At 36.1% G+C, this 12,327-nt stretch overlaps 1 protein-coding gene across 4 annotated transcripts in view; it reads right to left on the reverse strand.

Annotated features, from left to right (window-relative positions):
* BCO2 (beta-carotene oxygenase 2) overlaps positions 1 to 12,327 on the reverse strand; it is a 701,930-nt gene that overhangs the window by 591,871 nt on the left and 97,732 nt on the right. Inside the window, exon 1 of one of the 4 annotated variants that reach the window (XM_044081055.1) lies at positions 3,702 to 3,803. The exons of the other annotated variants lie outside the window; for them this stretch is intronic. Within the exon in view, the coding sequence (XP_043936990.1) occupies positions 3,702 to 3,726 (25 nt within the window). The 5' untranslated portion in view covers positions 3,727 to 3,803. Of the gene's footprint in view, positions 1 to 3,701; positions 3,804 to 12,327 lie in introns of those variants that run through there. 4 annotated transcript variants of the gene reach the window in all.

A 12,327-nucleotide genomic window follows, 5' to 3' on the forward strand; every position in this document is an offset into this window, starting at 1 on the left:
AATGCACTTTCCAAACCTGTCCAGAATCCTAGACACCCTGTTAGTGGGATGGACAGATGAGCTCTACTCATCAAGCTCTTCTTAGTGGCTGCATCCACAACCATGGCATCTACTGGGACCCCTTTGCTCCAGTGTGCTGTGTCCTTTGGGGGGGCTAAAAACCTGTTGGTTCACCTGGGAATATGCTCCACAGTATCCAGCTACTTCCATGCAAGGGGATGAGACAAAGTCTATCAGCTCATCAGCTGGGGGGTGGGTTCACCTATGACGTACTGGGCCAGACCCAAAAACCTCCAGGAGCACTGACTCCTCCTGGGAAAGGGGGTGGAAGACCATCCACCCTTTTGCTTTAAATGTTCTAGGATTTCTACAAAGCAGATGTCTTCAGGTGGAGACTGGGGGGGGGGGGGTCCTTCCCATTCATCAAACTCAATGTCCTCAGTGACAGATTCCTGAGGAGAATCAAAGTGTCTCCTTTTGCACATTCTCTTCCTAGAGACCTCATTAGTGGGATGGTCTGATGAGGTATCAGAAGTGACTGAGGAGTCCTGAGAGGGGACTGACTGGAGGCTTGATCAGGTTGGCTGTCCCGGTGAGATACAACTGAAGAACTGACAGGCTCAAAGCTCAAACCCAATGGTGAGCTACAGATAGGATCTGAAGGGAGCAAAGATGTCCTGTCGCTAGACAGTGAGAAGGCTATCTCTACTACCTCAAAGGCAGAAGTTCTAGAAGAAACAGCAGCCAGAAGCACTGGAGCAGATGTCCCCTGTGCTGATAAGCCCTGAATCCTCCCAGACCCCTGTCCTGAGGAGGTAGTCGGATCCAAGCTGTACAGCGCAAAAGCTCCTAGGGGCAAGGATGGCTCCAATAACTTAATTGCTGAAACAATTCCCCAGATCTGGTGCCAACACTTCACCCCTGAGAGTCTTCCTGCTCTGAAAAGATCTGAGCCGGACAACTCAGAAACATGGTCAGAGTTGGACAACTCAGGAACATGATCAGAGTCAAACAATGACTTGTGTTCGGATCTGACGAGGATACTCTCAAAGACTTCAAATCTGAGGACTCCAAAATCACAGGTCAAATCGGAGAAGGAGCTATCAACTGAGATTCGGTGGAAGACAGGCTAACAAGTCTGATGGGATATACAGACGGGATTACCCCCATCTATATCTGAGCTCTGAGGAGCTTCCTTATCATCCTAGCCACCTCTGCTTTGGACAAGTTCCTAGAGGACCTAAGGGAGGAGCTTGGTAGATGGTGACCTGGAGTATTTCCTCAGAGTCTTCTGCAGAAAAAGTGAATGGAACTGAGGAGACATCAGCTCCAGCAAGAACCAGGGAGACCAGATCTGTGGAGACTTGAGCTTAAAAGAGGTAGGATCCAAAGGTCTTGGATCTGACTTTTTAGAAATTTTTTAAGGTGGCTCAGTTGTCAAACCTGGTTTTGGTGAACAGGCATGGGACCATTTCCTGGAGTCTTATCTTTTGGAACTTATTCAAGCTTTCCTTTTTCAGACCTCTTAGAGGGGTTCCAGCCCCAGCAGCTAGAGAAGAGGAAGTAGAAAGAAGGGGGCCTTTTAAAAACAATTTATCCCATGGTTATTGTGTCCTATAGTTGAAAACTGCATAGATAGTGCAGCCGATATCTAAATGGCAGCCCACAAGCAGTAAATACACTTCCCTATGGGCATCATAATTGGGAATCTTATGCCCACAGGAAGTGCATTTTTTTTAAATCAGTCAGCTTATCTGCAATGTCTTTCAGACCAAAATAAAGAGAGGTAAAGGAGAAGAAAGCAGGTTTTATTATTCCTTTTTTAACAGCTGATGATTTACCAACAATGGTACAATGAGCACTCACTAATTGGTAGGAAAAAGAGAGGGTTGAAAGGAATGAGTGCCAACAATGGTATGCAGAAGCATACCCTAACAATCAATGGGTAGGAAAAAAACTACCTGACAGACAGAACCCAAGAACATAGAAGAAGGAAATAGGGGGGACAGGGGAAAAGATAGGAAAAATAATTCAAAACAGAAGAAAACTTACAACCCTTAAGACAAAAACAACACTCAAATGCTCAAAAGAAGATGATCCATGTCTAAGCGATATAGAAGCAAATTAAATCTGAGGTATGCTAGGTTAGTGGGACATTATGGGTAAAGGGAGGTACTCAAGAGTTGAATTTGTGAATCTAGAAAAACTGGCTGAGCCGGATCTGTGTTTGGATCCAAGACCCATCAATTGTGGAACGAATTAAAATTACAATATAAGATCACAGTAAACACCAACTCTTTTAAGGCACAAACTACAGAATGCCTGAAAGATACCTGGCTCTGTACATGCACAACTTCTAGATAATAAATAACTTGCCCTCTCTATCGCCTAATCTTTCCAAGCACTATACCCTTAGTTATTGGCCCAGTATATCATTCTTGTCCTTCACCTATCCCTCTTCTTCCTTCTACCTATCCTAAAGCATTCTCTGTCTCTCTTACTTCTTAATACCAATCCTCCATTTCCTTCTTTGCTCCGTCTACCAATTTATTTTCCACATATGTTTCATAGCTCTTTAGATGCTGCTGCAATTAATTAATGGTACTCTGTTTAAATGTTTTATATTTGTTAATTACTTGTATACATCTGTTGATTATTTGTATACTTCTGTTTGCTATGTTTTTTATGTTATATTTTTTCACAGCTTTTAGATGTTGTATATTTGCTGATTACTTGTATACCTCTGTTTACTATTTTCTTGATGTAGTACTGGAATTTTTCTGGAGCTTTTCTCCCCAGACCTTCACTTAAAAGGAGTAGCCTTCTGACCAGCCAGACTATTCTGGTAAACAACTGCAACAAATGAATAAGTAAAATAAATAAATAAGGTATCTGTTACACACAGTTATCTGGTAATAAGGCAATATTATGTCTCTTTACTTCTCTTTTTATAAAGTTAACTTATGCAAGATGCTGAATGCTGATAATAGTGATTAGTAAACCATATTACTTGCAATTATTGCACAAACATGAAGGGTCATATTACTTCAAAATAAAAAAGTGAGTATAAAGCAGAAAATGTAAATCATTAATCTTCTTCTTCTTTCGGCTTTTCCCAGTTAGGGGTCACCACAGTGGATCACCTGTCCGCTCATGATTGGCAGTGGAGTTTTGCAGTGTCGGGTTGCCAGCCCGGTGCCCAACCTTCCACAGAAGGCACACACACATGCACTCACACCTAGGGCCAATTTAGAGTGTCCAATCCACCTGCAGCATGTCTATGGGAGGAAACCGGAGCACCCAGAGGAAACCCACGCGACCACAGGGAGGACATGCAGACTCCGCACAGATGGCACCCCAGCCAAGGATCAAACTGGAGAACCTCTTGCTGTGAGGTGACAATGCTAACCACTGCACCACCGTGGCCGCCCCAAAATGTAAATCATTAATATTTCTTTCTTTATTGCTGACTACAACCATTTGTAATAACATCTAAGGATCAAAGTGCAATATGACATTCCTAGAAGTTCAGACTAAAATAAAATAAATAAATAAATAAACCAATGTCTTTCTCTTGCCTGAAAAAAGCAATTTGCATTCCGGAAGATTTAAACTATATCTTCAAGTTTGTTAACATATCCTCCTATTGCTGCATTCATCTTTTACTTATTTCTACGTGTAGTAAAAAGAACAGTACTTACATCTTGCTATTCTCCAACTATCCATGGAATAATTTAAGAATTGCTTTTAATTATAATATTGGTATAAGAAGACGAGAAGTAAGAACAATGCAGTGTGTATGCTACTTTGTTATGAAATAATGTAAAGGCTGTTAGCAGTTTCAAAGTCCTGTGTAAAACATTAACATATATAAACTCATAAACAAGTTTGCTGCCTCCACCAATCAATAAACAAGCACAGAACGTAATCTTCAAACGCAGTGGTATCACAGTCACTGTTCTCTGTGCATGTGGCATTTAAAATATTCAGGAATTTAGATAAAGGCATATTTCTTGTTTACTTTACTACAGATGGTGTGTAGATTATTGTGTCTTGACCTGCTAGAAGTCCTTACAGAGTGTTATATAGCTCAGTTTATTTTAATTTTCTGCAAACCTTTTGGAGGATAGCATACTTCATTATTTAACATCACTAAACAATTGCTGTAGAACATTTTTTTTTTCAAAATAGTTAAGTGTGCATGCAGCTAGACCACCCAAGAGAAGATGGTATTTTGTCTACACTTAACATTTTCGGTTGGATACTTTTCATGGGAACATTCTTTAGTCAACACAGTATGCTGTTTGTTAACTTTTTTCTTAGTTCCTGTGCCAAGTTCTGCTTACCTATAGGTCACTCTGTTCTGCAATAAATACTGCATTTGTCAACTACTGATGTGCCAAATCTTATATAAACAAGCAGTAAAGAATGCTTTCTACTGATATTCATATATACTTCAGTGGTACAAAACCTGGCATAGTAAGCAGCCTTGCCACTTCAGAGCAGGGGGTTTTCTATTTCAGTTCTTGGCTGATTAGCTTTTAAAGTAGAGTCTGCATGTCCTCCCTGTGCCTGTGTGGGTTTTTTCTGACAACTCCATTTTCCTCGCACCTTCTTAGAACATGCAGGATATGGACTGGCATATTTCAAACTGCCCCCATAAGTGCACATGTACTGTGTGAATGGGTAAGTGTGTGTGTGTGTTTATGCATTTTGCAATGAACCAGAGCATTGTCCAGAATTGTTTTTCATGCCTTGTACCCACTGGCTGTCAAAATAGAATCCAGTGTCCCTGCAACCATAGATAATGATAAAGCATGTTCCCAGAAGATGAGTAGATGGGTGGCTGATACATAATTATTGTATATTTATTGTTATCAGTTCTGTTTGTTTTGCAAAATGAAATGTTACCATTATGGTTATTGAAATTTTTGTCAAGACTGTGCAGTTTATTGCTTGGTTATTATGTCAGATTGCAAATGAAATGAAACATGGCAAAGTGAGAATGAGTACAGATTGCATGCAATACCAGTTCAGTCGCATTGAAGAAAAACTCAAAAAGGAAAACAATTTATAAACTACTAACACTAATCTAATGAAGGAAGGAAATGTAAATGTTTTTTTTTCAAAAAACTTTTTATTGAATTATTAATATATGCATATTTACAATACAACAAGAACACAATAACCAAAATGAACATTGGATATAAGAGCATGGGAGTTCAAGTATAAATGCAAGACTATAACAATGTAAATGCAAGAACTCCAAACAGGACAACTATAACATAACTATATACAAAGTATGAATATGTTAAACCAGAGGCAACAAAGTATATAATCCTGTATATAAAGGCGTATGCATGTAAATGTAAGTGAGAGAGAGCTAGGTTAATAAAACTGTAAAAGAAAAAAAAAATGCCAGAGATTATTAAACACTATCCAAGATGTGTAATACCTTTTCTAAGACTTTATTGTTAAGAGCTAACTTCTTTGGACTCTTCACCAGTAATTTCTGAGCTGAAATATAAGAGTAGGCTAAGGTTCTAAAGTTATTCCAATTTAGTTTGGTGCGGTCTAACCAATTTTTAGTAATATAAAACTTAATGAGTGAACAAATATAAACTAACACATGTGTATCAAATTTTGATAGATGAATAATAGGAATATGAAGAATCGCTAATTCCCAGGATAGTGTGGATTTTTGGTATCCCATTTTTTGTAATCTGATTTTAAGGGGGGTCCAAAGTTTATGTGAGTGCTGACAGGACCACAAAATATGTAAGAGATCAGCATTAAAAGAAGAACAGCAAGAACATGAGGAGGGAATTCTGGAGTCAAACTTGTTAAGTTTGGAAGGAGTATGATACGCATTATTAAATATCATTAACTGGGTATAAAAAAGCTTCTTGAATGGGGAATAGTCTAAAGTATCCTTGATGGCTAAAAGTTTCTGAGTTAAAGACAAATGGACATTCTGTTTATCCCAATAATCAGAAAATAGACAAGTATTATTACGTATTATCTGATTAACCAGATTATAAGATTTAGATAACATCTTCTGTGGTAATGTTAGAGCTTGTATAACAGTGGTAAGATTTGTAAAATCATTTATACTTACTTTAATGTGAGCAAATTTCACAATGATGCTATCTCTCAATTGACGTAGTATGGTAATGTAATTAATATTTGCTTTCAGCTTTATGTAGGTTAGTGAGAGATAAATCGTTATATTGTAGCAAGTCCCACACAGTGAAACTTTGAATAAGTGGAAATTTAGAAAGATTAAAAGGTACATTATTAAACTGGATATTAGGATTTAAGTGTAAAGGTTGTGTTAGTTGAAAAATGCTATCTAGATTAATGAGTTTTATTAATTCTTGAAAATAATTGATCTTTTGTTTTAAGGGTTTGGAAATATTCAGAATGTTAGCAGCTTCCTTAGAAAGGAAAGGAAGAGCAATCGGGTTAATATTTTTACTTGAAATGTATTGATACCATAATTTGGTCCAAATGGGGTGCTGCCTATACCTATCAGTTTTCAAGTTCACAATGGTGAGTAGTTTATTAGCCGAAATAATTAAATAATACATGTAAAAGTTCGGAAGACCTAGGCCTCCTTTATTTTTAGGACACGTTAATTTAAGATATGATATTCTGACTGACTTAGGAGACCAGATAAATCTAGCTAATTCCTTATTGACTTTTGTAAAGAAAGATTTAGGAATAATCTGGTCTATGGCATTAAATTGAAATAGGAGTCTAGGGAGTATATTCATTTTGACTATCGCTGCTTTGGATAAGAGTGATATATTAAGTAATTCCCATCTATGTAAATCTAAAACTATTAATGACCATACTCTGTGAATATTATTTTGAAATGTAGAAAGACCATTATGCTCAATTTGAGTACCTAGGTATTTAATTGCATAGGTGAAAGAAAAAGGGGAATCTGAAAATATGTGAGGTTTATGGGCAGATGGATTTATAGGAAAGATGAAAGTTTTATGAGAATTCACTTGATAATCAGAGGCCTGTGAAAATTTATTAATAATATTGATTATTTTCACAAGGTCTGTACTAGGTGTTTGGAGGTATATCACCAAGTCGTCCACAAATGCAGAAAAGGGCACCTCAGTATTTAAAATTTTGGGAATCTTGTGAAAAGTGTTTTGTGTTATATATAATAACCTTGGCTCTAAGTATAGGTTAAAAAGAAAGGGAGATAATGGGCATCCCTGTCTCGTACCATTAGTGATTTGTATAATCTTAGAGGCATTTCTATTGATATGAAGAAAGGTGGAAGAATCTTTATATAAAACTTTAATAAAATCAATAAAAGTATTAGGTATATTAAAGCAAGACATAGTACGAAAAAGAAAGTCCCAATTTACTCTGTCAAAAGCTTTCGAAGCGTCAAGGATCAGTGCATATATAGGATTTCTATCTTTTTTGCGAAGTGTATAAAGACATCTAGAGATAAAGTATTGTTCCATACATGCCTGTGGGACATAAAGCCTGATCGATCTGGGGAAATTAATGATGTTAGAACTTTTTTCAATCTCTCAGCTAATAATGAGGTTAAAATTTTAATGTCAATATTAATTAAGGAGATAGGTCTATAATTATCAGGATCTGTTTTGTCTTTATTATTTCTTAGAATTAATATGGTTTTTGAGACATTCCAATGTAAATCTGATATACCATTTATTTTTATGTAGTTAAAAACTTTAAGAAGAAAAGGTACAAGAATTGACTTGTGAGTCTTATAAAATTCTGGTGTAAATCCATCCGGACCTGGGGATTTATTAGTTTTAATCTTGTCAATGGCTTCTGAAATTTCTTGAGATCTCAAAGGGGCCGATAGTGTTTTCCTTTGTTGATCATTCAGTAGTGGGAATTTAATGGAAGATATAAAACTTTCAATATGCTGTGTAGTCATAGGGTCAGGCTCTTTAGAGTATACATCTGAAAACAAGGTAGTGAAAAGATGCATAATTTCTAAGTCCGTATTATATATCTTGTTGTTATAGTGTATGGGTGTTATTCTAGGTAAGGACTGATTATTTTTAATTATTCTGGTGAGAACTTTAGAGGGGACTTGAGCCCATTCGGAATAAGTAGGTAAGAGCCTTTGTTCTATTATAGAGAGATTATGTTGGTGTAGTAGTAAAAGTTCTTTTTGGAATTCACAAATTTGTAGATATATAGAAGAATCAGGATTCAATCTGTGCTGGTTTTCTAAAGTTTGGATTTTTAGTTTTAACGAGGATTCTTTATTTCTATACTGTTTTTTAAGATAAGAAGCCTTGCTAATTAACTCTCCTCTAAGGTTTGCCTTACAAGCAGCCCATTGAACATCATATGGAATGTCTGATTTATCAAGATTGGAAAACATTTCTTGTATAATCTCAGTAATTATAACATGGATATTCTTATTCAAGAGAAGGTTGTTGTTAAATGTCCATCTATTTTGTGTATATATGCGTGGCCTCGTTATATCAAAGCTAATCTTAAGTGATATCCTTGAATGATCAGATAAAAATCTAGGCTCCATGAAGTATTCAATTTTCTGATGCATAAGAAAAACAGAAACAAGAAAAAAATCTAGTCTTGATCATGCAATATAACATTTATAATAATATGTATATCTATCTTTCCTGTCAGTATGTACATTGAGGGTAATGGGATCAATAAGGTTAAGGTCTAACATTAATTCTTCTAGGGCAATAGATGCTTGGTGATTATATGAAATTGATCTACTAGTACGATCGATATCAGGATTAATAACGGCATTCCAATCCCCACCCATAATAATATAATGATCCTTGAAAGATGAAAGAATATTACATATCTGAATAAAGAAAATATGTTGGTAGTCACAAGGACTATATAAATTAAAAAACAAGAGTGGTTTATCAATGTTAGAAAAATAAGAAAAGAAATAACACCATCTAACATCTGCGTCATAATTTATGTTTGTAATATTACCTAGGAAATTGTTTTTGACTAAAATTGCCACACCTCTTGAATTAGAGCAATCCCCGGCTGCAATTATCATTTTAACCCATTTCTTATTGTTTTCTTTTTTCCAGTCATCTCTATGCATGTGTGTTTCCTGCAGAAAACAAATACTGGCCTGAGATTTGAACACTAAATGAAACAATAGTGATCTCTTAGTTTTGTTCTGTAACCCTCTGACATTCCAAGAATCAATATATAAAGACATTACATTAGTTGCTTAAAGTCTATGTATCTACTTAAGTGTTTACTCATCAAAATCTTAAATACTTTACTTAGTAAAATCCTAAAAAAATAGAAAATATTGAACCTAGTCTCACTGTATAAATTATATTGTATGTTACTGCCTCTCAAAAGTTCCAAAATCAAAACCAGTTCCCTCCATACTAACCCGGTGCCTACCCACCCGTCTACAACAAAAGAAGGAACATATGAATCATCACAAATAATAAAGTTAACTTTGGTTAACATAATAGAAATCATAACTGAAATAGTTCTATAAAGAGTCCTGAAAAGGACTATTATATCTTTAAACATAACTATACATATATACAAAAACATGGAAAACAAAATGTCCGTCATAGTAAAACCTCACCACACCAACTCTCCTTCTCACTGTAGTGTTTAAAATAAAATTAAATGTATTGACAAGTTTGTGGTATCCGCTAGATGTAATGTGTATATGATAGGTGTTGATAGGTATATGAACCTATTTGTGACTCTGGGATATTAGACTCAACTTTTATTAGTACCCATTTATCACCTGTTTATGTAGCTGTCATACTACATATATAAATATAAATGACGACTGTTTATATGACTTAAGAAGTGTTTAAGAAAGACAATTCTACACACAATCTTATTATTCCCTAAATATCATATTTCATTCGCTTACAAGCTTCACAAATTCTTGCATTCATTTTCCAATTATCCATGTAATCTAATGCAGAAATGCAGGGCAACTAGAAGTCATCCTAGCACTCATAGGGTGCAAGATGGAGAAAATAAAATCAGGATAGGATGCTAATCCATCACATGGTGCACATATGTACTTGTGTACTTGCAGGCAACATGATGAATTTCCAATTCACCTACAACAGTATTTTAGGACTGGAAAGGAAACTAAGGTATCCAATCACCCCCCATATACACATATGTAGGGAGGACATGAGGATTTTGTTGAGAATCAAAGTGGAGAATAAAGTGCTGTGAGATAGTGAAGCTATCTGCTTGATACCGTACATACTGTACAAACACATACCTCACAGCTAATAATAAAAGTTATTCCTGCGATACTGTTTTTGCATAAACAGACACAAACTATGCAATATTCTACTAAGTATAATTGAACAAAGTTAATGTATCTGATGAAAGTCAAATTAAAAGCAACATTCTAACATAGAGAAAAGAAAAAAGCAATGTGTAAATGGAATATAAATGGTTCTTAGCAACTTTTCTCTTTTGAAAGCTAAACCTTGAGTGTGTCTTAATGTTCGTGTTAGGCACGACAGGCACGTCAAACTGAAGGTTTACCGGAATATAGAAAAAAGTGCTCTGCATGACTGAAGAGGCAACGTCATCTCTATGGGTCTCAGCGATCACAGAAGAAACCAATTGTGGCATTCCAATATACAAAACGAAACTAAAGGGTAAGTAGGATTACAATACAGAGAAAAGTCTCATCCAGCTACCATGTAAGTCGAAGACAATAAGCTATATACGTAGCTACAGTCTATGTTAGGTGAGCGTGCCTTCATAAAGATAGATCGATGTGATACAGTCACTACAATTGTCGTCGAACAAAAGTTCCTATTGGCATAAAGCACTAGTTTTAAATGTAGAATGGATGCGAAACATGAAAGATAGCTAGCCAAGATTGTCATCTCAACACAGTTTAGTACTTCACAATTCAGAGTAAAAGCGGCATAACATATGAATAAAACTAGATTAGCACAATGGCTTATAAGCCACCAGAGATTGGCTAGTTCTTGTTAAGCTTCTCATGTTGTGGTGGGCACTACTTTAAAAAGCTTTAGAAAAGTGTCTTGCGCTTCTTGCACAGTATTCACTGACTGTCTCTTGTCTTTATAAGTAAATGTTAATGCATTTGGGTATCGCATCTGAAATTTTATACCACGTTTGATTAGGTCAGCACAGTAAGGAGACAGCTTCTGTCTGTTTAACTTAATTTGATGAGGTAAATCCTGTGAGAAAGTGAGTTTGTGATTATTCCATATAAACTGTCTGTGTTTACGAGCTGTAACCAAAATCTTCTGGGCATCTTGAAAGTTCAAAATCTTGGTGTAAATCAGTCGGGGTACAGTGGTTACTTGACGAGAACGTATGGCTCTGTGTGCTCTTTCTACTACTAGGTTTTCAGAGTCGCTGTCTAAAGTGAGAAGTGCTGAAAAAATCTGTTTTGTGATTTTAAGTAAATCTTGGTTATTGTATGATTCTGGCAAACCTCTTATTAATATATTGTTGCGACGGCTTCTCGCTTCCAAGTCCAGGAGTTTATCTTGTATTTCAGTAAGCAGTGAATCTTTAGCACAGAAGTCTTTATTTATTGAATCTATTTGGATTTCCATAGTATAATTTTTACCTTCAAGTGTGTCCATCCTATCTGTTATTTGTTTTAATGTTTTGCCAAAGTCTGTAAGCTGAGTAGAAAAACCTTGTATGGCTGAATGAATTGGTTGTAAAGCCATTTTTAAGTCTTCCATATGGAAATTTGAGTCAGTTTTTTCTTTATCATTTGTTTTTGGAGTGTCACCTACTTGTTTATTGGTTCTGAGTCTTTTAGAACTTGTATCTTTCTCCGGAGATGATAATGATAATGAAGAGAATTTGGCCTTGGTAGTTTGTGTTTCCATGGTGTCAGAGTTTCCAGCCATGCCTTAGATGAGAGTACTCCAGTAGGATACAGTCGAAGCTACAAACCCCTTGGATGCACATGGTCCAGGCTACACAGGCTGAGAGAAGTTTAATTTTTTCCACAAAAGAGATTTGACTGGATTTTTTGATAGAAGAACGATCTTTTCTTAATGACCAGATACACAGTTATTTACTAGACCAAATCCTGTGAGAACACCACACTGAAAGTTGTTTAAATTGTCGGTTTTTAGCTGATTTGTGAGGAGCTTCGTGTGAAAGGTGTCAACTAGATGACCACCATCTTGGAATCCTGAAATGTAAATGTTCATAGGTTCATAGGTAGGTACTAGGCTATTGGCCTTAGGGCCTATATAAGCCTAGCCAAATGGTACCCCGGCTTTTGCCACCCAAGAAAATTATTTTCTTGTGCCCCTG

Source organism: Protopterus annectens, chromosome 8.part0 (genome assembly GCF_019279795.1).
Source record: "Protopterus annectens isolate FY-2018-M chromosome 8.part0, PAN1.0, whole genome shotgun sequence".
NCBI lineage: Eukaryota > Metazoa > Chordata > Ceratodontiformes > Protopteridae > Protopterus > Protopterus annectens.